The following is a 25692-nucleotide window of genomic DNA, read 5'->3' as shown; positions in this document are numbered from 1 at the left end:
ATGAGTTATATCTTAGCATGCCGATCCCAATGGTTGATCGATTTCTATTTCATTAATAATGATATCTTCAATTTGATTGCTGAAGAAATTCAATTCTTAAAGATTGAATGACAGATATTCATTGCTTTGACTTGATTTCATATCGTTAATTATTCCGACTTGCATTAAAATCCAGATGTTAATCTACTGAATAATTAAGTTATCATGTAAATGGATGTATCGTTTTTAAAGGATAATAGTCCTATACAAACATAAGTGATCATTTTTATTATGATTCACTTGAATATGGAGCTGAATGGATATAGAATGAACCAAACCAATAAATGAAGATTAAACAAAACCAAAAAACAAAACAAAAAAGAATTTAATAGTTTTCGGACCTTCTTAGTAACAAAATATGAGAATTTATCATTATCTAAAACATTTTAATGAATACGTTGAAGATAACAAAAAGTAATGGATCTCAAATTAATCTACAGACAATACAAATCTGAGAACAGGGCATAAAGCACGGACCCCCGGAAATTCCAGATGTGGGATGGGAAGTAACCATCCCCTGTAGAGCGGTCAGGCCAGCCGTGAACGCCATGTACTAGTATTGCTCAGGTAAACGAATCATTCTGTAGTCAAATTTAAAACAAAGGCCTTACGATTGGTTTGGAACACTTCAGCCAAAATATGAGAGATTATACATGTTTTGAGTATCAAATAAGCTGGGAGCGGTGAACATCATATTAAGGTGTTAGCGGAACATTACTACAAATAAGACAACTTGACGATGGAAAATCTGAAGTCATCTCCTTTGTCATACAATGTAGATGTTAGTTAACCCTTATCATCTATAGTCAGTAAAACATCCAAATACGAAGCAGATGTGGCAGACTCTAAGGTTTCTTTTATTTCAAGTTTACTGGAATATATCGAGTCGACATATGAATGGAAGTAATCGATAATACGTCGTCGATATATCAGAATGTCAAGCATAATGTCACAGCATGCAGAATTTTTTTTTTATAAATTCTGCTTCATAGGCATAAAAACATAAAAGGCCATAAAACAGGTTGGTTAACAAAGAAGCATAATTAGTGCACATTGGAATTCAAACGGTATTTGGAAGACCTGGCCTCCAAAGACTACATAAATGTTGTCAGTGAGGAATTCAAGCATCCAATTAATGTCAGCTTCAAAATACTTACGTGTGAAATCTGAGTGATTTTTACATTTAAATATCCGACTTCCATTTTTATTAAAGAAACAGTTGTCTATGGTATCAAAAATCTTACTTTTTAATATATCGTGAGGATTTGTTGTATAAAGTGTTTTAAAAAGCCACACGTTTTTATGTAATTGACTTTTCAAAAAATTAGTTATCTTATATGTTCTAAAAGAAAAATATTACATTAAAACATTTCTCGTTTCTTATCAAAAACATCATAAAAACTTTATAATGATAACTTACTAAAACTAATTAATATTACTTTTGAACTACAAGCATATCCGAAACAAAAATAAAAAAAAAATTCCCTGCAGGAAGATTTTTTGTCCAAAGCACAAAACTCTTATTATCATTAGATAAGAACTACATATTACAATGTTTATGGGCGTACAGCTACTTACCATGCATTATACACAGTTGTCCGAGAAATATACACAACTTAGTTATGTATTTTACACCTATCTGTCCTATTATTTGAACATATTTCCCTCAATGTTTGAAATGTTTGTAATTTTGATATCTACATTTTATACAACTTAACAATTTTCTGAATATCGATGTGAAATACAATAATGGCTATCATCTTACGACTTTCTTCTATCACTTTGCTTTTAAACACAAGGATTAAAAAAATAATGAAGCAGTCAAATAGTACGCTTTGAGTTTAAAAAAGTTTGATAAGATTTATTTTTCTTCAAGAATTCTATCTTTTCCACATGATTTGAAGATCAATGCGTACCATGATTCCCTTGTTTACTTTTCTTTAATCAAAATATGCATTAAAATATTGCCTATATGAGGTTTAAAGAAGAAAGATATTTTAAAACACTGATTCTGTATTCTGCCACTTTGTTGCCGTTATCAAATTTCTATCCCGTGCTTATAATTTAATAATCTCCGTATTCCTGATCAAAATACAAACAAACTCGCACAAAATGAAGTTAAAATAAACTTGAAAAATTATACATGATAATTTGAATTGTTTTCGCTCTTACTATGAGTCCACCGGGAGTTTGAATATAGGTGTTACATATTTTCAATATCTGATTTCGTGACTGCATGCACCGGGTACCCCTACCATTGACACATTTAAGCTGAACGCGATTGGTAAAAGGAATTTGTTCGCCATAATCGATTGGTCTGTCGCTATATCTGAGGACCCTATATAAAGCCGCTGACTTAGTCGCTGTTCAGTGTAATCAAAGGTCACCGAAGTAGACGGATGTAGGCTAGAGTAAGATACCAAAGAAACTTTCAATAGTTGCACATGCATGTCAGTGCATTATACCAACAAATACACGTACCTGCAATACAATGTAAACAAAGTTAATGCAAGATAATCAGCACGAACATGGGTCGCCATTCCACGCAGATACCCGTGACAGTAAAGCAGTCAGATGTAAAGAATGTAAAGTTCTTGATCTAGATAACAAGTCGTCCATTAAATTTACATTGAATTTTTTTCGCTATTGATATTTATCCCATGTTAACCCCTTTATCCCGTGGATATGACTCATTGGATATTTTTTTTTCATATCCCACAGTTAAGTGCAGTTGTGACGTCACAATGGTTTTTGCGTTAGCGTGATGAAGTAAAATAAAGTGGAGTCCTATATAAAACAGTGTAAAACATTGGTTGTGAAGTATTAAATATGGGATAAAAAGAATCTCCCATGATTTGTAGATGGATATGACTTTTATCCAATTCGTTGTGTGTTTTTATCCCCTCGCCAAGGCTCGGGGATAAAAAAACACACAACTCGTTGGATAAAAATCATATCCAACTACAAATCATGGGAGATCCTATATTTATTAATTAGAATTATATGTGTTTTATAAGATAAATGCCAAACGAGATGGCATCAGCTTTTCCATCATTAACTTCCCTTATTTATGTACAGTAGTATGTACAGTAGTAATATTCTAACATCATCAGCATATTGGGGGCAATCAACATCTTTATTAACATTTTAATTCGTCTGAACACTTTTTCCTCTTTCAATGAGGGTTGGAATTTAGGAAAAATATCATTCAACTTAGTCCCACTTTGAGTACTCCATTCCGTAAACAACGAGAAAAATACTGAATTAGAAAACTAGGTATGGCCTTTCAGTATAGTTACAACGATTACATAAAAAATATAAGGGATCTTTCAAGCCCACAATGTGCCAATTTGAGTGTGATGGACATTATTAACACTATAGAAGTAAAGACGTAAGCGTTGTTATGAACATCGATTGTACGATAGACCAAAATATACACAATGTCTCTTTTGTTTCACTTTTGCCTTACATCAATAAACAGTTGGATCTCATCAGATTCGCACTAAAATTACATGTACTCCGTTCCCTTGAAATTTTATAATGGACTATTTGAAGAGACTAAAGCAAGTCCATACTTAGATTCTTCAATTGCAGAATCAAGCTAGTGTTTCTGATTATGGATGTTGCCTAGCACAGGCTCTTTAAGCCACCACGTGTGTCGGAACATAATTCTAAATCTTTAACTTTAATTTGCCAACAGAGGAATAGATGCTGTGCACATTAGTAATATTCTTAATTATGAAGATGTTCAGTCTTGAATTCCACTATATTTCAAGCTGAGGTACACCCTGCATTTCCTAGAGATATTCCCTAACTGTTTATTCCAAACTTTTCCATTATAAACAAACCTTAGAGTGCATAGATATTGAACATCTAAAACAAATTCCTCTTAAGAGTTCTTGCTCTTCTTCTGTTGATTACAGTCCTTCTGGACATCACTGCTGTGGATATAGTTGAAAATGAAGAAATAAGAGCCATCATCTTAAAAGGTCCAAAATACAGGGAGCCCCGATCTTTCAATTGGCGACAGAACCACATCTGTCGAAGATTATGTCAGTTAATTATGGGTTATTGGTTAATCATGAAAGAAGAGACTTTAACATTTTGTCAGAATGGATCAGATGTTTTTGAAATATATTAAAGAATCGTATTAGAAAGTTCAAAGACAATATATAAACCATTTACCCTTCCGTTTTCACTAAATTGGAGGTGATAAAAGAATTAGAAAGACTGCATGAACAATATGTTAAGGTTTTATCAGACAAGACATGTAACTTTATCGTCTTTGTTTATAAGACTCATTGTTATAACTGTATTTTAGAAGAACCTGGTTTTAGTTCTACGTCTGGAAATCCAACTTATACTCACCGTTCACTTTCTTCAAAATCACAATTCAGTGTTTAGTACTAATAACATTACATCAACCAAGGTGAGGTTGATCTACTCTACCTATACTGGATTCCTAAAATCATATAATCGTTACAAACAGATACATTCCGGGTCCAGCAAATGCTCTAAAAACCATAAATCTTTACTTCTAAAGAAATAGCTGTTGTAAAGGAGAAACTTCAGACGTACTGTGCTACAATCTAATTAAAATTAGATCTTCCATCCGCTTATGCGTCGCGAGCCTCGCGATGTATAAAAAACCGGGGAGCGGATGGAAGATCTCAAAATATTCTAGAAGTGGAGTAAAAAAGATATGGATTCTAAACATCTATTTTAAAACAAATTGCTAAAAAAATCCTAAGATCTTTTAGAAAATTTAAAATTACAAAGGTTTTCAAAAGTCATTAACATCAAAACGTAAGACTTTTCTACACTTTATAACAACCTTTTCATTATATATTGAAAAATAAACTTTTTGATATCATACACAACTGCTTCTTCAATTAAAATGGAACTCGGAAATTTTCGTATCTTGTGATTGGACATCAACAGAATCACTTTGTAAAAATCACTGATTTTACACATACCTTCTCAATTATACTTCTCCATAGCACTTGAACCCACATCTGATGTTTTTAGAGGTGCGTTGTTTGCTCTACTCTCGATTTGTATTGTTTCGATGGACTTTTGAATTCATTATCTCCATATTTCATCTGAGGCAAATGCATTACGGGATCTTATCACATATTGTTCCTTTTTTGCGTTTAGTTGCTTTCATCTCTTTTTATATATATATTCCCATGAAATTTTTAAACTTACTTCAGATTTTATTCTCAAAAGTAATGTTAATTGAGAAGAAAGAAAAAAATCTTGCTGTGTATTTCTTTCCTTTTTACATATTTACAACAAAAGCCTCTACTTTTCTGTAGGTAAAACAACACCGTTTTAATTAAGGTTGCCTGGAAGAAAAAACACAAGCATTTGAATTAAAGGATGTCGTTTTATTCATCATATTTGACATTTCTGCAACGTAAATATTATGAATAAATCTTAAACCACAATAAAAACGATATGGAAACTAAAAAGTGAAAATCCTGCAATATTGCATGTTCAAAACATTAGAAAAAAATGTCAGTTTCCAATGTTTAGACCTTTCCTACTTCTTCATAGACTCCCAGGTATCCACAGTCACGTGAGTGAGTATCGATTCATCACCTATTATTGACTGTGTAACATTCTCTTCATACATAATACAGAGGGGTATCAGGACGATAAAAGTAACAAATGATAGTGACATTCGATAGTGGAAATAATCTTAAAAAGTCATCATCCTCAGACAATAAAAATCGAAATACAGGAAAAAAGGTACCAAAATAACAAATATCATAATTAATTCAGACCTTTAAAAGATAAGTGTCACGATTCTCCAATACCTGCCCTCTCGATACTCCTACGCCATGAATTATAAAATTTTGAAAATTAAAAAATTAAAGTAATCCAAAATATGAACACTCCAAGCTTTATGGAAAAGCTTTTTAAGTCAGATGTGTCGTTTAGGAGTATCTTTTCGGAATTGATTTTAAAAACTCCAATATATCGCTTTAAACCCCTTTCTTACAATGGAGAAATCTGTGTGAAACCAAACTGTCATGAAATTCTTGCTGCTTCTCACAATGTAGCTCAGTTTTTTGTCTGTATAGAGAATTCTATTGGATGAGTTAGAAGGTCCGTCAAATATCTCTACAAAGTCATATGATCCTTCTAATACCAAGTCCATGAACCTGTGAAAACATAAAATAAACTTAAGATGGTTTTTATTCATGGGCGATTTCTTTTATTTCAGCAATTTGCACAAATTTTTAACAATTCTTCCTAATTTTCACCAATTACTAAACACTCGTTATAAAAGACTATTCTTTTTAAAATTGTTAATTTTCGAGCTACTTTCTTTGTGAACGAATATCCCAAAACAAGGGGAAATGGAAGCTATTTTAGGTGTGCACAATACGAATTCTTAGAAAAAGGCAAATTACAACCACAATCACAAGTTTAAAATGTTAATTTACCTAAGGTAAATCTTTTTGTTTTGACTTGTCGAAATGTTCCATGTAACATCAGCATAGTTATAGTATACATCAGGATAATTGGGTGACATGATCGTTCCACAACTCGAAAAACAGGTACTGTTACACACTATAAAAGAAACAAAACAACTTGAATTTTATCTAAGATTGGAAACTTATGTACTTCCATTCATTTGTCGACTCGACATATACCAGTGAATTTGAAATAAAAGATACCACAGTCAGACACATCTGTTTCATATTTGGTTGTTTTACTAGAAAGAGACGCTAATGGTAACCTAACCACCAAACTTGATAAACGTGATGTTTAAAGAACAGCAATCAAGCTCAGAATTCCATTGAAACAATATGAATTGGGAGCAGAGCAAACATAGACCTCTAAAAGCATCAGAGGTGGGATCGGGTGCCACGGAAAAGTAAGTATACCCTGTCGACAGGACACACCCATTGTGTGCTCCTAGTCATGATTGAGGAAACGGAGAAATCCGTAGACAAGAATCTTCCAGAAAAATCTTTTCAGAATAAATAACTTGATCTTCATAAATTGTAAATTGTTATACTTTTCTTAATGCGCTTCATAAAAATGCACAATCCCTACATTTTTCTGTTGAAAAAGTAGAATTTTATTTTAGATATGATATGATAAACTTATACCGAAGATATTTTGAATTACACTTATATTTGTGTGCAACAATTTAAAAAAAAATATTTTCCTACGGCAAACTTGAAAACCTTTTCCATTTCTTACAGACATTTCGTCGTAAATACTTAAACAGAAACAAGTTTAAACCAATTAGTAGCGTTAACGTTAGCTTTAAAAAACTGGGCTAAAAATGTTAGACATAATTTTCCTCACATGTTCAAAAACACAGAGTCCTGTATCGAGATTGTCGAGGAAGAATTATTGGTGTATAATAATGAAGTTTCAGAAAAGTAAATTGGGGATTTGTGTTTTTTTTTTTTTTTTTTTTTTTTTTTTTTTTGTTAATTTGGTGAGGCGGGATGGTTTTCTTTATAATGCGTTGGCTTATGCTTTGCTCACATCTGAGCTCTTGTGAAATATCAAGCTAAGCGATTTAAGATTGAAATCGCAAACATGGATTTGGACATTTTGGCAAAAAGTATTTCAGAGTCATGAAATTAGAGTGTTGCCAGATATCATTTATTTTTTTCAAATATCAATTTTATTCAATGCATAATTTACAGAACTTTATGGTTTTAATATCAATTTTATTCCATGCATAATTTACAGAACTTTATGGTTGAAAATGTAATAAATGAGATATATTACCGTGACAGATTTTATTTTCCTGTTTCCAAATTCCATTTGGGGAACACGTCAGAAAAGATAAGTTGACAGTGTTGTTTTCATTACTGCCTGTTTCCTGCAGGGCTATTGTCGAACCAACAGTTGTAGAATTCACACCAGCAGTTGTACCATTTATTTCAATATTCTCACAGTCTATAAATAAAGTGAACTACATTGTATGCTGATATTGTATATAAGTGAGATGGATTTTTTTTTGGGGGGGGAGGGGATTCGTTCTTAAGAAGTAACATTCTTCTATTTAATTTAAGATTTGTAATTCCGTTTATGTGTATAAAAGCACATAAAAACAAAACAAAAACCACAGACAAACATTCAAACAAACAAATAAAAATGATTGGTACAGAAATGAAATTATGTTGTCTTACTGTTAACAAATGAAATGTCATAAGAGCGATGATTGCTGTGAGAAGGAATACACCTCCTTCCTTTCCCCGTGCACGCCGATGTGTTTTCCTGTTATTATTCAATGTAATGAAAGTTCAATAAATTTCATATTTAAGGCAAATACGTTTCTGCAAAAACAACCTCTCCGTATACAAATATACTTTTTTATTGAAAAAGAGCAAATCGTTTGTACAATAACAGTTTATATATCTCTGTCATGTAATATCAGAGCAAACTGCTTCAACTTCAAGAAAATTTACTGTAAATGGACTCGATACAAAGTAATTTACTGTAAATGAACCCGCGATAACGTCATTCTCTGTAAATGAATCCGTTAGAATGTAATTTGCTGTAAATATACCCGTTACAAAGAAATTCGTTGTAAATAAACCCAATACAATGTAATGTACTGTAAGTGTACCTGTTGGTCTGATTTGTCCACATAAACGAATCCTTGATCATTGATTAAATTTGATTCAGCATCAACACGTGATTTATAAGATAATTCACAGAATAAATGGACTCTGTTGAAATTAAATGATTTACAATCTGAGTAAGAATTACATTCCTTAGAACAACCACGGAATCCAATAGGACTGAGCGACGTGATGACATATCCAGTCAGTCGGGAATTCTGGGTTTCTCCTGATGAGAGAACAGGGGAAATTAAAATAAGGAATACAGACCAAAGAATGTCAAAGAAATTCCTTTTAATCATTTTGAACGTCGATGCAGAAATAAAAGCCTATAAATTTGTGTACCTCTAGATCAAGTAAAATACTATTTTGTAATCGATCAAATTCTATGACCGTTTCCTTTTTTCTTATTAATTATTAAAGTTCGAACCCAAATGAGGGAGAAATCCAAGTCTTAAAATATTCAATAATAAATGTTCATGCTTTCCATTCCAAGAACATTGGACTCTGAAATGTTTTCTAATAAATATTTTATATTACATGTTACAGAACACCTCTCTTGAAGGATACTTTGCAAAATAAAGTGACCTTGTCTGAACTTGAATGAGGAATAAAATAGAAAATATTGGCACGTGACATTTATTTAGAATTCTCTTGAATATAGTGCAGCACGGATAGACAAAGAATCAACCTTCAGAGTATGATTTAGGTGATGCCATGCTCGTTTGACGTCATATTGTAAATATATGTATAGGATATCCAATGTTTTGTAGTTGAACATGGAATTTAATTTCCGAGTTGGACAGGATTTTTTTTTTATATTTTCACGAGTGCAAAGCACGAGTGAATTTTTTTTTAAAAAAATCCTGTCCCACTCGTGAAATAAATTCCATACCCAACTACAAAACGTTGAATATTCTGTTCATTACATTTTCTATGATTTTCCCTTTGCCTCTATCTTTTCCGAAAGAGGGTCGATCCTGACCTTTTGGGCAGATTTTTGTTTTGACCTCTATTTAAAAATTTTTTCTAATGTTTTAGTTGTTACAATAAATTTGGATTCTATAGTGCTAATTAAACCATACGAGAGTCGTTCAATAAATTATGCAACAAACATTATATCACTGTAAATGTAGATCTATTTAATTTTGTTTTTTCACAGTTGAAATGTTCAATTTAAGAGCTCCTAATCACAGAAAACCCCATGATTTTTCCTATTGTCCTGGCAAAGAAATTTACTTTTAAAGTATGCATGGTTACTACACTGAGCTGAAAACTGTTCAAAATGATCTCTGCCAAGAAGATGAAAATCAGAGCGTATGTGAAAACTGTGCTTCTTTACATAAATCGCCGAAGAACTCATATTAAAGATATGATTTTTATATGTTGAAAGAATAGTCTTCAACGCAGATTGATTCAGAAATTCAAAAGTAAAAAAGAAGAGTTAAAATATAAAAGTCAAACTGATCGATTGAAATTTGTAGGGACACCAAAAAATATCGATGAAATGTGCAACATGATATCTAAAAATGTCAGATTTACATCCAAAGACATTGCTAGAACACTAAGCATTTCATCATCATAACATTATAGAATTCTGACAACGTAAATGAATATAATACTATACTACTATTTATACTTTTCCCCCAAATCAATTAAGAAATGAATCTTGATCGACATATCAAAGAAACTTGGACGGATGAAAAAAGTTTTCCGTCCAAGTTTCTTTGATACATTGATCAAAGAAAAAAAATATAAGATTTATTTCTTATCATTTAATATTTATCTTTTAGTGATGAGATTTAACATGAAAACGAATGATTGCCCAACATATAACTTAGTTTGAAAATATATGACCCAAATTTTCAAACGCGGTGTAACACAAAACGAACAATGTTTACAAATTGTCGTGCCATTACCAGCTGCTTCTAACAATTACGCCCAAAAACTTACTAGTTTTTAATTTTTACTATATCCCAATGGGTATGTAAGTACTTCGTATTTCCTCCGTTAAGCAGATATCTTAGGTTCGATAATGTAAAGGGATGCTACTCAAATATAATTTAATTTTGTTTGTATTCTAGCCTCTGATTGGTTAATATCCAAAAAGGAACACAAATTATTTCTGTATAACCTGGTTTGGTATGGGGACACACCCCCCTGAAAACCAGCTGAATCATCTATATCCATACAGTCCACTCATTTCCAGTCCTCGGGATTCATGGAAAATTCCAGATTTAATAAATGTACCTTTAACTTAACAATAATTCGATCTTACCCCATGTAAACAAACAACAAGGCTGCCGCTAGGCCTATGCATCAGTTTTTACCTCCCCTCGCTTCCCATCACTTCCGTTACTTCCGTTACTACGGTTGTATTATTGAGCGGCAAATTTGAACTAATAAAAAGCAACGAAATTTTACACCCTTAGTTATTTAATGATTGTAAAATTAAATTATAAGGAATGACTCTAATTGTTGGCCAAATTATTCGAGTATAACCTGGTTTGGGTCAGTTTACGCTGTTTTATAATCCGCTTTGCGGATTATAAAGCGTAAACTGACCCAAACCAGGTTATACTCGAATAATTTGGCCAACAATTAGAGTCATTCCTAAAATAACCCTGACAACTCTTTCTAGGTCGCCGAAATTTTGAATTTCATTTGCGCATCTTTACATCTGAATTTCAAAACGAATATATATATATATATATATATATATATATATATATATATATATATATATATATATATATATATATATATATATACACGTATATATATAAAGCACTAAAAACCAACAACACTGTATATCCTAAGTGTCGGATCTACGAAGTAGATACAAGGTCACGGATGGAAATTTATATAAAGCACTAAAAATGACCAACGACACGAACAATAATAATTGTCAATTTTCGGGACGACCTGTCCCTTCCTCAGGACAAAGAAAAAAGTTAAGAAGTCATAAAAACAAAGGAAATAGAGAAACAAAAACAACTAGCACTACTAATAAACTACCAAACACTAAATATTTACAGTATTACATGTTTAATTTGAAGTTTATAAACAGTTGTGAACAAAAAAATCCGGAGCGCTATGAATTGCGTCCGGTCTATCGGGTGTACTCTGGTGAAGTGCGATTTACATAATTGAACGAATTAATTATCGCTAATTAATTACGACCAAGCAGTAAATCGTACATTGTCTTATTCTCTCAAAATAGCGTAACTATACATGATAAAAAGAAATTAAAGATAATATGGAAGGGCAATTTTAAAATATGAATTTGGATATATTATAGATTTGGAAATCTGATAAAAGAAATAAACAAAAATGTAAGCTGTAAATATTTGGGTAGGTTGTTCCAGAATTGCTAATGCGAATTAACGGTAAACGATATAGAGAGAATGAGGCAGGGCCCTCTGGTAACCACACACCATCCCGTCCTTAAGAACCTCAGCGGTATCCTTCAAAAGAACCTGCCAATTCTCCACTCAAATAAACGAATGGCAGAGGTCTTTAAGGAGCCCCCATTGGCTGCATACAGACGCCCGAGGAACCAAAAGGACAAGGTAGTAAGAACCAGATTGGACAATCCGTTACCTAACGGGGGCTTTAAAACTTGCTCTGACAGAAGATGTCTTCTCTGTAAGCACAGCTCTGACACAGACAGCTTTAACAGCCCCGTTACAGGCAGCAGCTACAAAATACTAGGGAATTTGTCCTGTCAAACAGACAACTGCATTTATCTCATCAGTTGCAAAGTTTGCTCCAAAGAGTATGTTGGTGAAACAGGAGATCTCCGCAGGAGAGTCAATAATCACCGTTCTACCATTAGGACCAAAAAACTCAATGAAACCGTTGGGGAACATTTCAACCTTGAAAGTCACAAATGGGAGGACATAATAGTAGTGGTTATTGACCATAATCCAAGATGGACAGACGCTCAGAGAAAAGGCAAGGAAAAGTTCTGGATGCACAGGCTGAAGTCATTCCGCCCTAATGGTATTAACAAACTTAATGACTTCACCAGGATGAACGTGAACTAGACCCAATCCCGGATTGTAACAAACAAGTTCATTCTCTCCATATAGTGTAAACTTTACCGTTAATTCGCATTAGCAATTCTGGAACAACCTACCCAAATATTTACAGCTTACATTTTTGTTTATTTCTCTTATCAGATTTCCAAATCTAAAATATATCCAAATTCATATTTTAAAATTGCCCTTCCATATTATCTTAACCGTTCACGGTAGCTCAGTCGGTAGAGCGCTCGCTCCGTGATCGGGAGGTCGTGAGTTCGAATCTCGGCCGCGACTGACCTAAGTCGATAAAAAATGGGTAGCAACTGTTCCTTCGCCATGCGCTCGGCACTTGAAGTGAAAGTTGCGGGTCCTTCGGATGAGACCTTAAAAACCGAGGCCCCGTGTCACGGCAGGCGTTGGCACGATAAAGATCCCTCACTGCTCAATGGCCCTGAGTGCCGAGTAAAGGTCAAAATTTGAAGCCCTTCACCGGTATATGGTGACGTCTCTATATGAGTGAAAAATTCTCGAATGGGACGTAAAACAACATACAATCAATCAATCCATATTATCTTTAATTTCTTTTTATCATGTATAGTTACGCTATTTTGAGAGAATAAGACAATGTACGATTTACTGCTTGGTCGTAATTAATTAGCGATAATTAATTCGTTCAATTATGTAAATCGCACTTCACCAGAGTACACCCGATAGACCGGACGCAATTCATAGCGCTCCGGATTTTTTTTGTTCACAACTGTTTATAAATTTCAAATTAAACATGTAATACTGTAAATATTTAGTGTTTGGTAGTTTAGTAGTAGTGCTAGTTGTTTTTGTTTCTCTATTTCCTTTGTTTTTATGACTTCTTAACTTTTTTCTTTGTCCTGAGGAAGGGACAGGTCGTCCCGAAAATTTGACAATTATTATTGTTCGTGTCGTTGGTCATTTTTAGTGCTTTATATATATATATATATATATAGATATAGATATAGATATATATATATATATATATATATATACGTTTCACAACTGTCCGTGCGAAACACATGGTGTAAAATCTGGAAGAGTCTGTTGCCGACTGTTTAACATTGAAAGAATTCGGACATTGCTCAGAACCGTTTCTCATGCATTTGTTTCCTAAGAATTAACCGATCAACGGCATTTCCCGCTTTGGTGGCATAAAAATATTTCTTCACCTTTCTATTGTTCATACCGATTCTCTCAAAGGCAAACATTTAACATATGTATGATGATTTCTTTCCTTCTTTCCCGTTACTGCATTGTTATACTAAATTAGCAAAGGGGATAATTCAAAAAGAAATGAAAGTAGAAAATAACTCAGGAACAAGTTTTAAGATTCAGAAAAATAGAGTTAAAATATTTCATTCTTCTTTTACAAAGTACATGTACTCTGGAAGGGGAAATATGTAAAGTCAGCCAAAGTAGTTCCGACTGCTAAGTTCAGGTATACTCCAGATTCTATTTATGCAGTTATCAAAAGATTTTTTTTATCCAATCAGACTCAATCATTTTATAGTAATTAAATGATTTATATTTTTCCAATTGTTTTTAAGACTTCAATGTAATATTCTTCCCAAAACGATTGAAAGATGGCTGCATGTTTTTTTTTTAAATATACGTGGAAATAAACTCATTGTTTTAATTTTGTGCAGAGATGCATGTAACTGATAATGATATTGATGCATGTTTCGATCTGTGTTAAGGTGTTTTATTGGTTTGTTCGGCTAAAGTCTCTGACAGACTTTTTTTGTGAAAACATAGAGAAATATATTTAAAATTGATTAATTGAAAGAAAAGTTTCTTAATTTTCATACTTAGAAATTTCATTCTATCCAAGAAAATGAGTCGGATTTAGTTAGTTTGTTTGTTTGTTGTTTAACGTCCCTCTCGAGAATTTTTCACTCATTTGGAGACGCCACCACTTGCCGGTGGAGGGCTGCAAATTTTGACCTATGCTCGGCACTTACGGCCATTGAGCAGTGAGGGATCTTTTTTTGCCAGCACCTACTGCGACACGGGACCTCGGTTTATACGGTCTCATCCGAAGGACCGGTCTCCACGTCCCACAGTGGGATTCGAACCCGCAACGTAAGGATCAACGCCTTACTCCGCGACTCTAGAGCAGACGCTCTACCACTGCGCCACGCGGGCGACGAGTCTTTAGTGCAGAGAGGTCAAATTTCTATAATTAAGATGTAAAAACACACATAACTTTGAAATAAATACGATATATATTTTTTTTTTCTTAATAAAAATAAAGATATTTTCGTGTTCAATAATGTTTTTCCTAATTTTAATTTTTCTCACGGATTTACTGAAATCGGGAATCTATGTACATCATTGATATAGTGTATTTGTCTATGACTTAAATAATTATTTATATTAATGTGTCATTCAAGTCAGATTATTAATGTGTATTTTTTTCATTATCCCTTTCTTCATTTGCAGTTAAATGTTAATTTTTCAGAAGTGATTTTACCTCAGCAGTGTCAGACTGAACCCCCAACTTTTAGTGAAAAGAAAGTTGTCTGCCCCTTCCTTGGTGGTTAGGTGTTTTTGACCACAGAGAAAAATTATTGTATGTATAAAAAAAAAGACCAACTTTATCTGTGTGAAAAAGGTGGAAAACGCTGAAAATTTCATAGATGTGAATCTCCAGAATTTTTTTTAGATTAAGTTATCTAGAAATATTATCGAAAATCTTTCTTTCTTAATTCTTGACTCTGCTTTGTTTTTGAAATGATTGTTAACTAAATAAAAATGGCTGACAAGGATTCGAACAAACAAAATCTCAGCCAGCTCTCTTTAGAGATGTCAAGATCTTTCAGCGAGGTAGCACAATCTGCCAAAAAACCTAATTTCGGCACAAATTCTGATCAAGAGACTTGTACTCCAGTTAAAACTTCGACCCCAAACACGCTTCCCACTTCAATAGATAATCCCGACCAACAAGAACAAGTTTTTGCAACTCACCAGTGTGTGGTCGGTGGGCCTATTACTATATCTAGTGAGGATATTCTACGGATAGGGGAAGCTGTAAAGTTTACTTTAAGCAATGAAATTGACAAACTGGTTTATGAAAAAGTTCAAAAAGCAATAGCACCATTACAATAGAATAGAGAGTACTGAAAGACAACAGAAAGAAAATCAAAATCTGTTCTTCAAGATCGATATCATATACATGTACAGGATGTCCCAGAATATATGATACCATTTCAAGATTCTGTAAAACCTAATGTAATGACTATTGAATTACAACAAATGATTATAAACATTGCATATACTGTCCAATTTTATTCACATAATTTGACACTCCAATTTTATCCACATAATTTGACAATCATTAAAAAAAAAATAAAAAAGTTCACTTTGAAAAATGCTATGGTTTTAAATGATGCCCTCTAAATGACGTTCTATGTGTGTAATGATAATGTCTAGACATGGCACAAAATTCCTTAACTTGAGACAACAGTGCCTGTCTCGGTAGTAACTTCTGGATTTTCATCAGAGGTAAACTTTTTTTATATGTTAAGTATTCTGATATAGGTTTAGCAGCAGTAACATAAGACTAGGACTGATAATTAGTCCTTCAAAATGAGGGTGGCTAGCTCTTTTGATAATCCATTTTTATTGAAATTGCAGTTTTTTGCAAAAGTTTGATGTAAATTTGATACGTTGCAATTTCATGAGTGTGAAATTTTATTTTTTGGGATATTTTGTTGCTAAAAAATGTACTTATTTAAATACTTTTAGAGACATATATCAAAGAAATTGGCCAAGGGATGTGTTTATGGCAGATATTTCAGATGGTATATATTTTAGTACTGTTCCGTTGAAGCCAATAAAAATAAATATTGGTTTGGACGAATTAGATATTTGTGCTGACGAAAAAGATAATATTTCTGACAAGTCCGTTCTTCATTAAGACGAACAAGATGTTTGTGTGGACAAATATGTTCTTCCTTCAGACGAATTAAATATACTTTTATGTTAGAAAAAAATAAAAGTAGATTTTTTTTGTTCGGAATTGTTTGAACGAACTGTATATTTGCTTGGACTTATTAAAGTACATATTTCTTTAACATAAGGCCAAAGTTTATATTTATTTCTTGATTTATGATTTTCTGTCTTAAAAAGTATGCATTGGGTGGTCGAAAATAGAAAAAAAAATAATTTGGAATTAAGCTGATTTTTTTTTTCTATAAAAAGGCAGAAATGATTTGAATTGATTTGAACTGATTTGAATAAAAATAATACACACCAATTGTAATTGTAAGCTTTATTGTTTTTAATTATTTTATTCTTTTATTAAATTTTAATTCATTTAAAACTTCATTTAAGACTGAATGTCATTTTCATTTAAGTTTTGACTTTTTGTCAATCAGTGCTTGGTTCATGAATGTTGTATTTCTTTATATGCTCTTCAGTGATATGTGATGTGTTAAAAACCTTGATGTCCTTACAAAAGTTGACAAACACAAAATAACGGTGTTATTGTTGACATTAGGCCATATTAATTTAATCAACTATCAATTTGCTTAGCCTGCAGCACATAAGTCTATAATAATTTCTAGATCAAGTCCTTCTTTGAATTTTTGTTATGTACTTGCACATAGGTACAATGTCATGTTCACTTCAAAGGGCTTTGATCTAAATTGAGTATCAAATTTGCAAAAATTTGTACTATTGGATTTTATTCTATAGTTTGTTTTACAAACAAATAGTTTATATATATTTGAAATATCCAGTGAACTACTAGTCAGATTAACCTCAACCGAAACGTATTGCTCAACACCAAAATAACTGTGTGCTCCTTGTCATGATCGGGAAATAACGGAAAAATCCGTCGACAATTCCGTGTATAAATAATGGCCTAACAATGAGTATGAAAAGAGTCAATCAGCATTTGACTTAATGAAAGATTGTATTTGCTGACAAGGTCATTGTATCGACCGTAGAACTTACGAAATAATGACTTCAAACGAGACTGCTGATATTCTTGTTTCATCAACTTCTTTGTCAATACCTTATCTCGTTTTAAAAAATTGTTCATACGTAGAGCATGCTCTGGCGTATCGAATCAACTAAGATATGTAAACCCCGTATGCAGGTGATAAGGCTATATTGCTACATAAGTAAGGGAAGTTGACGATTGAAAAGTTAAAGTCATCACGTTTATCATTATAAAGCTTTGTTGTTAAATTACCATTAAAGTCTTTTTCTAATAAAATATCCAAATATGAAACAAATGAATCAGACTCTGTGGTATCTTTTATCTCAAGATCACCGGGATATATCGTGTCGACCTAGGAATGAAAATAACCATTGTTAATTGACAATACGGCGTCGATATATATAAATGTATATTTGTAAATATATCTAAATGTCGAGTTGAAGGCCACAGCAAGTGTTTTCTTCTTTTCACGTAAAAGATTTTGAACAAATTCTGCTCCATATGAATACAAAAATAGGTCTGCAAATAACGGGGCGCAATTGGTACCCATGAAAATTCTAATGGATTGTTGGAAGACCTGGTCTCCAAAAATCGCATTGATATTGTCAATCAGAAACTCGAGCATCTTTTTAATGTCAATCTCAGAGTACTTGTGTGTACAAACAGATTGTTTTTTAACAAAGTAATTTTGCAAATGACCAATGACAAGGTAAGTAAATTTATGAGTTCCATATTTATTGAAAAAGCAGCTTCAACGATGTCAGAAAGTCGACTGGACTTTAATTTATTGGGGAATTGAATAAAATGTCTATAAACATAACATAAACCTTTTGATTTGAACTACTGAATCAAGAGACATGTCTAGATAAATTGAATATTTTAAGTTAAGAGTTCAGTGAGGTCTATATGAGAAATAAATGAAACTTTTTTTGAAAAACATAAACTATAAATTTTATCAGACATTCAAGTTAACTGAACCTTGCAAAAATAGTCCATCAATCTGACAGCACCAACGCTTCTGTAATAGTCTAATGAATGTCTGTTTTAAAGAAAATTACATTTGGCTACAAAATTAATTCAAATCTTAAATGAATAGTACTATTATACAACAATTTTATTGTTACCGAAATACTTTGGGGTATGTAACTGTATAGTAAAAAAATGAAAGAATCAGTTTGACTAATTTTTTTTAAAATTCTACTTGCCCTGTAAATTTAGATAATGCATCACCAGCTTACATACTAGATCTAGTATTTTATAAGCTGTGTGCATGTTGATTTGACCATATTAAGCAAATGATGTTTCTAATATATTCCACTATGACATCTTTGAACCACTTAGTGTCCCTATGATTTTCCATACCTGGAGATGGATGTAATTGCAAGAGCATGCTCTACGTATGAAAAATTTCTAAAACGAGGTAAGTTGTTGATAAACATGTCAATGAAACAAAAATGTCAACAGTCTCATTTAAAGTCATCATTTCGTAAGTTCTATGGTCGAGACAATGACCTTGTCGGCAAATACAATCTATCACTAAGTCAAATGCTGACTGACGTTTTTCATACTAATTGTTAGGCCATTATTTAAACACTGAATTGTCGACGGATTTTTTCCGTTATTTCCCGATCATGACAAGGAGCACACAGCGGGTGTGATCGGTCTGCAAGGGACTCCTCCATGGCACCTGATCCCATCTCTGATGTTATAGAGGTCCGTGTTTGCTGTGCTCCTGATTGTACTGTTTGAATGGACTTTTGAGCTTGAATAATGTCCGTTATTTTCATATATTTCATGTACAGTGAAATACACGTTTGAAGATGAGGAACAGTGATCATGATTGAAGTTCATTCAAAAAGTGCAAATTATGTGCATATCCAAAATGGACCTCTGAAAACATCAGAGGTGGGATAAGGTGTCATGCAGGAGTACCTGCCATCTGCGAGCCAGTCACATGTGCTCATTGTCATGTTCTAATAAAGAGAAATATCCATTGAACATTCAGTATGAATATGGCCAAACAGTATATCATTATGGACTGTTTCGGAGGGATACATCACAAAATATCAGGTCTTAGTAAGGTTGTCATCCGAGAGCACTTGCCTTTTTTTCGAAGATGTTCGTATGTAAAACATGTTCTTGCGTATCCAATAAATGTAAACTAGGAGACATAAACTCTATGTGCAGATCATAATTAATGGTATAGTGCAACATAAAATAAGAGAACTTGATGATAGAAAAGTTTATCATTTTATCATAAACTTTAGGTGTCAGTTTGGCATTAATATCATACTCTACTAGAAATCCAGTATGAAACAGATGTGTTAGACTCTGTAGTGTCCTGCATTTTAACTGTCAATTTATAACTTTTCTGTATTTTCCCTAGTTATTTCTATATAAAACTTGCATATATAAAGTGAAACTCCATCCATACCCAGGGATATTCTTTGAACAAAATTCAAATTTATTGCTCGAAAAATATTGTGTGTCTTTTTTTTCAATTGTGGTACTGAATTTATTTATACAAAATATACAGTAAACTTAAAAGGGGAGTTTATTAGATAATGTCACCAATCAGATTCCATAAAATACAGGTTTTAATTGATCTTTGGATTTTTTTCACGCATGATCTGATTCATAATCTATTTATTGCCGTTTATCTGACCACGTTTTATCATCGAATACTCCCTTGAGAAGCTGATATATAACCCCTACTCGAGACACTGTATGAAAATATGATTGGTAAGTCATCTTCCGATAAGGCTGAAATTAGAGGCTACATTAAAGCATGTGTCAGACTCGGTAAAGACTCAAAAGAATTCTGTGATGTGTATGATAACAACAGGTGTATGTCATCAAGACAAGTTTACAGGTGAGTGAGCAAATTAAAAACGGCCAAACAGACCTTAAAGATAAGCAACATCCTGCACCACCTTGAACGGCTTCAGCTGACGCAATACTTGCAAAAATAACCAATATCATTACTAACTACGCCAGACGGATAATTTTATTTACCTGGGTAGCATCATTAAACCAGAGGGCGGCACAAAGGAGGACATCCACAGCAGATTGGGCAAGGCCAGGAGAGTATTTAGAGAAATGAATAACATCTGGAGGTCTGCACAGTACAGCACGAGCACAAAGCTGAAGCTTTACCAGAGCTCTGTTGTATCAACTCTCCTGTATGGATAGGAATGCTGGAGAATAACAGAGACAGATCTTAGCAAATTACGATCCTTCCATACCACATGCCTCCGCCGAATACTCAGGATCTTCTGGCCCGAGAAGATTACAAATGAAGACCTGCTGATCAGATGCAAACAAGAGGACATGGGTACCATCAATACCAAACGCCGATGGAGATGGATTGGACATGTTCTCCGAAAAGACCCCCAGTCAACAACAAGAACATCACTGCATTGGACGCCAGAGGGCTAAAGAAAGAATGGGAGGACTAGAACATCATGGCGAAGGACAGTTGAAAGCGAGATGAAAGCTATGCACCAGACCTGGGGATCATTGACGAGGCTGGTCCAGGATAGACAAGAGTGGAGGAAATTTGTTGCTGTCCTACACACCACAGGGTGCAAAGGACAATGATGATGGTGATGAATATCATTACTAATGATAGTCGATTAACCATTTATCAGATAGTAGATTTTGTAGGTACTGTAAGCCAATAATAACAAAGATGTTTGTATCTTTTTCAAAAGTTTATTAAGACACCGTCATCGTATAGATTTTTGATTATAATTCCTGGAATGTCATCAAAATAGACCAACGCACTTGTTATAACAAAAGTTTTTAAGATTAGTAAGAAAGAAGGTAATGAAGGAAATGTCCGAGAAATAAGAGTGCAAAATGATTCCAAAGAATAGTCAAAAGAATAGAAGATTAAAAAGAACCAAAGATGCCGTTTTCCGGCAAACAGGATATTTTATGCTCAGAGGGTATTCATGGTCATGGATATAAAAGTACTTTTTATTGGCTGTCTTACCATTCCATTGCCACCTACGCTTCATCTGTTGGTCTGTCCGTTGACCAATGAACCCCAACATGGCACCACCCTCCAGTCAAGGTATACCTACATTAGTATTATTTATGGACTCAGTCCCAATCTCTGCACCACAGGAGTTCTAGCCCTAAGCTCTTTTACTTACCTACTTCAAAGTTCTCAATTTTATTGCTCTTGGTCAAGAATCTTAATCAATAGTAACTTTGCATTTCCGTTCAAATTTTATTACTTAGCATCGATGGGCTTGATTGAACCCTATAGGTTTACAGTTTTCCATCGGGAACAGTTTTTACAATTCTAAAGAAACACTTTGGCTTTACTGCACGATGGAAGTTAGTTATTGACAAACAAGTTGATGAAACAAGAATATTAGCAGTCTTCTTTAAATTCATCATTTCGGAAGTTCTATGGTCGATACAATGACCTTTTCAGCAAATACAATCTTTCATTAAGTCAAATGCTGACTGAATTTTTTCATACTAATTGTTAGGCCATTATTTAAACACAGAATTGTCGACGGATTTTCCCGTTATTTCCCGATCATGACAAGGAGCACACGGCGGGTGTGACCGGTCGGCAGGGGATGCTCACTCCTCCATGGAACCTGATCCCACTTTTGATGTCTTAGAGGTCCGTGTTTGCTCTGGTTCTATTTTGTAATGTCTAATGGACTTCTGAGCTCGAATACTGTTCGTTATCTCCACATATTTCATTTCATAACCCATCTTGTAACAGGAAAACAAAATCGATTGTTGAAATGTCTAAGAAATAACATAAAATCTACAAAAACTGCGATGCATGACGTTTTTCGGAAAAAGTCACAGGTAATAAAACATGGATTCATCATTTTGAATCTCAGAGGAAAATTGGTAACAAAATGTGGCTTTCTAAAAAGGCAAAACACCCTGTTATCGCAAAACGATGTCAAAGTACTAAGAAAGTATAATTTTCTTAAACAGTGAAGGTCCTGTAGTTTAGGTTGCTATTCCAAAAGACCGATCAATAACTGAACACTTATATAAAATTATGTGCAAAAGAAAGTTAAGAAACACGACTCCTTCATGCATGACAACGCCCCAGCACATGAATCCCAGATTGTGAGATTATTTCTAGAAAAAGAAAAGGTTTTACCCCACCCTCCCTATTCACCCGATTTGTCTACCTGTGACTCTTTTCTTTCCCCAAATTGAAAAAGCACTTGTCATGAAGAAGATATGCTTGAAGGAATGCATTGGGTTCTGTCATTTATCAGTTCATGAACACATTCCCAAAACACATTCCCAAAAAATATTACTAGTATATGAATGCATATGCATTCAAAGCTTGGACAAAACGGTTGAAATTATGTGAGTGACAGTGTGTCTGTCTAAGGAGAGTATTTTGAAGGAAACCATTTCAAAAAATTAACAAATTTTTTTAACAGCGATGACATTATTTATTGAACGCCCCTCGTATTACAATTGTGATTATAAATTACGAAGTGTGCTATATCAAATGTACACTAATTTGTTGTAAAACCAATTTCCCACAAATATCGCACAAATTAATAATTATACATTTCAGTACGCGGTTTATGATTTTGTTCATGAGATACATAGTAAATGATGATGAAGATATTAATAACGTTTTGTAAAGTTTTCAGAATATAAGTTGAATTAGTGAGACATGCATAAAAATATTTCAATTATTGTATATCCTATTTTTAAAACAAAAGCAGATCATCATTTTCGTAATATGCACATTTTCAAAACTTTCTTCTATAGAGAAGGAAATTGGTTAAGTTTCCGATATATCCTAGCGAGCTTGACATAAAAGATACCACAGAGTCTGACACATCCGTTTCATATTTGGATATTTTACTTGAATAAGACATAAATGGTAACCTTACAACAAAACTTTATGATAAACGTTTTGACTTTAACTTTTCTATCGACAACTTCTCTTACTTGATCAATACATAGGGCTCAGGGCGGGTGTGATCGGTCGACAGGGGAAGTTTACCGCTTCTAGACACCTAATTTCCAGGGGTCCGTGTTAATGCCCAGTTCACAGATTTCTATTGTGTTTAGATTTTATGAGATCGATCACTGTTTGTTGTTTTCACCTTTTTTTCATTATGAAGCAATATACCCTTATCATTTGCATATGGGTTATATGTCTCCCAACTGATCCGTTATGCAAGAGCGTAATCTACTTACAAACAATTTATAAACCGAGGCAAACTATTGACCGAGAAGGCGATGAATACATATGAACAGTTTTGTTTTAAATCATCATTTCGAAAGTTCCATGGTCGATACAATGACCTTATCAGCAAATACAGTTTGTCATTAAGTCGAATGCTAACTGACGTTTCTCATACTGATGGTTAGGCCAATATTTACACACCGAATTATCTACGGATTTTTCCTTTTTTCCTCATCATGACAAGTATCACACGGAGGTTGTGACCGGTCGACAGGGGATGCTTACTCCTCCATGGCACCTGATTTCACCTCTGATGTTTTAGAGGTCCGTGTTTGCTCTAATTCTGATTTATATTGTTTAAACTGACTTTTGAGCTTGAATATTGTTTGTTATCTCAATATTTCATTTCATTAAGGTTTGATGTATTTATCACCGGGGAAAATAAGTGTCAAAACTTTCCGGCAACAATGAAACATAAAAATGCTTACGATGGAATAGCACTTTATTATAACTTAGGTCGGTAGGGTGAATTCTGGAAATCCAAAAATTACACCCGAACAATCCGAAGCCTAGGACTTGACTGATTAACAATGATGCATGTAACATATAAATAATAAAGTATAACAATGACAATTAGCACAATTCTGAACATGAGTGACAGATGGTTTAGATAGAATAACTCATGACATGTTGAGTAAATTGATTAAATTGGCGCGTTTTGAGTAACATAGTAATTAGCATAATTAAAGTTTTTCGTGATATTTAAAGTAATTACAGATAATTAAAAGTATATTTCAAAGTCAGGTAAAACATGTCACTAAAATTGTTTTTAATCAAAATTTACACTGTGATATATTAAAGAGGGTCCAATTCCGAAAGATCAAGAACTTAGAAAGTCGAATTTCGAATCATAGAAAGTTAAATGTATTTCTGAATCATCTAAATTTGAAGGGAATTTGGCCTTCATTAAACAAATCCGAATTTTGAGGTTCAAGTGCAAGATATGGTTTGTGTAAGGTTTGGCTGAACTTGTATCACTGGTTTTCGAGAACAAGCCTGCAATTTTTTTTAATCTGTACAGTCTAATACTCAAGTTGGATTAAAAAAATATTTGTGTCTTTAATTTGATTTTTGATTTAATTTTTCTGTACAAATCCTGATGTGTCCGCGCATATCAAAATTGGTTTTTTCATATTTTTCAGGAAATTTTTGTTTTCGTTTTTTTAATTTAGATGAATATAACTAAATTTACATCGGGCTTTTTCAGATTTTAAACACAGAGACTGGTTTTTCCAAATTGTGCATTAAAAGAATAAACTCAATTTAAACGGCCATGTAATACGGCTTATACTTTAAGGGTTGCGTTTATAGTTTTTAGAGATTTGGACAAGGTCAAAAATTTTCAGAGAAATTCATTTAGTTATGAATAGGATTTAAAACGGTTTTCACATGAGACATGGATATCCATCATATTCTTCCTAAATATCGGAATGGTATCACAAGTGTACATTGGATAGAGTTATTTTGATGGGAAAAAACAGATTCATGAAATCTTTATACTCTTGAAACAGGCTCGTAGGAAGCAATTTCAGTTTTTTTTTTTTTTGGGGGGGGGGGGGCACAGCTGAACATTTTCAGTTGTGGGGCACTATCAACTACAAAAATTCCTTGACAACCAAAAAAAAAAAAAGGTCATCAGACGTTTTTATTGAGGGGGCACAAGCATATAGTAGCTATGTTTTCTATAGTAATCTATATATCGGCATATCGTGCCCCCCCCCCCCCCCCCCGGTTCCTACGGTCATGTGAAATGCATTTTTCTCTATGTAGCCTTCAAAATGA

The 25692-nt window shown here is 33.4% G+C and overlaps 1 protein-coding gene across 2 annotated transcripts in view; it reads right to left on the bottom strand.

The window, feature by feature from the left end:
* Positions 1–8956, bottom strand: part of LOC133187253 (CUB and sushi domain-containing protein 3-like) — a 134237-nt gene extending 125281 nt beyond the window's left edge. Inside the window, exons 1-5 of one of the 2 annotated variants that reach the window (XM_061322609.1) lie at positions 8648–8956; positions 8208–8295; positions 7804–7974; positions 6495–6621; positions 5502–6209 (exon numbers count right to left, since the gene is read on the bottom strand). In XM_061322609.1, the coding sequence (XP_061178593.1) occupies positions 6008–6209; positions 6495–6621; positions 7804–7974; positions 8208–8295; positions 8648–8944 (885 nt within the window). In that variant the 5' untranslated portion in view covers positions 8945–8956 and the 3' untranslated portion in view covers positions 5502–6007. Of the gene's footprint in view, positions 1–5501; positions 6210–6494; positions 6622–7803; positions 7975–8207; positions 8296–8647 lie in introns of those variants that run through there. The other variant, XM_061322610.1, reaches the window with a different exon arrangement.
* Between the last annotated feature and the right edge of the window lie 16736 nt (positions 8957–25692).

The sequence above is a fragment of the Saccostrea echinata genome, unplaced genomic scaffold (genome assembly GCF_033153115.1).
Source record: "Saccostrea echinata isolate AGI-Se365-2 ecotype Australia unplaced genomic scaffold, CSIRO_AGI_Sech_v1 ptg000014l, whole genome shotgun sequence".
Taxonomy (NCBI): domain Eukaryota; kingdom Metazoa; phylum Mollusca; class Bivalvia; order Ostreida; family Ostreidae; genus Saccostrea; species Saccostrea echinata.
Note: the sequence above shows the minus strand (reverse complement) of the source record. Positions and strands in the feature narration are given on the sequence as shown.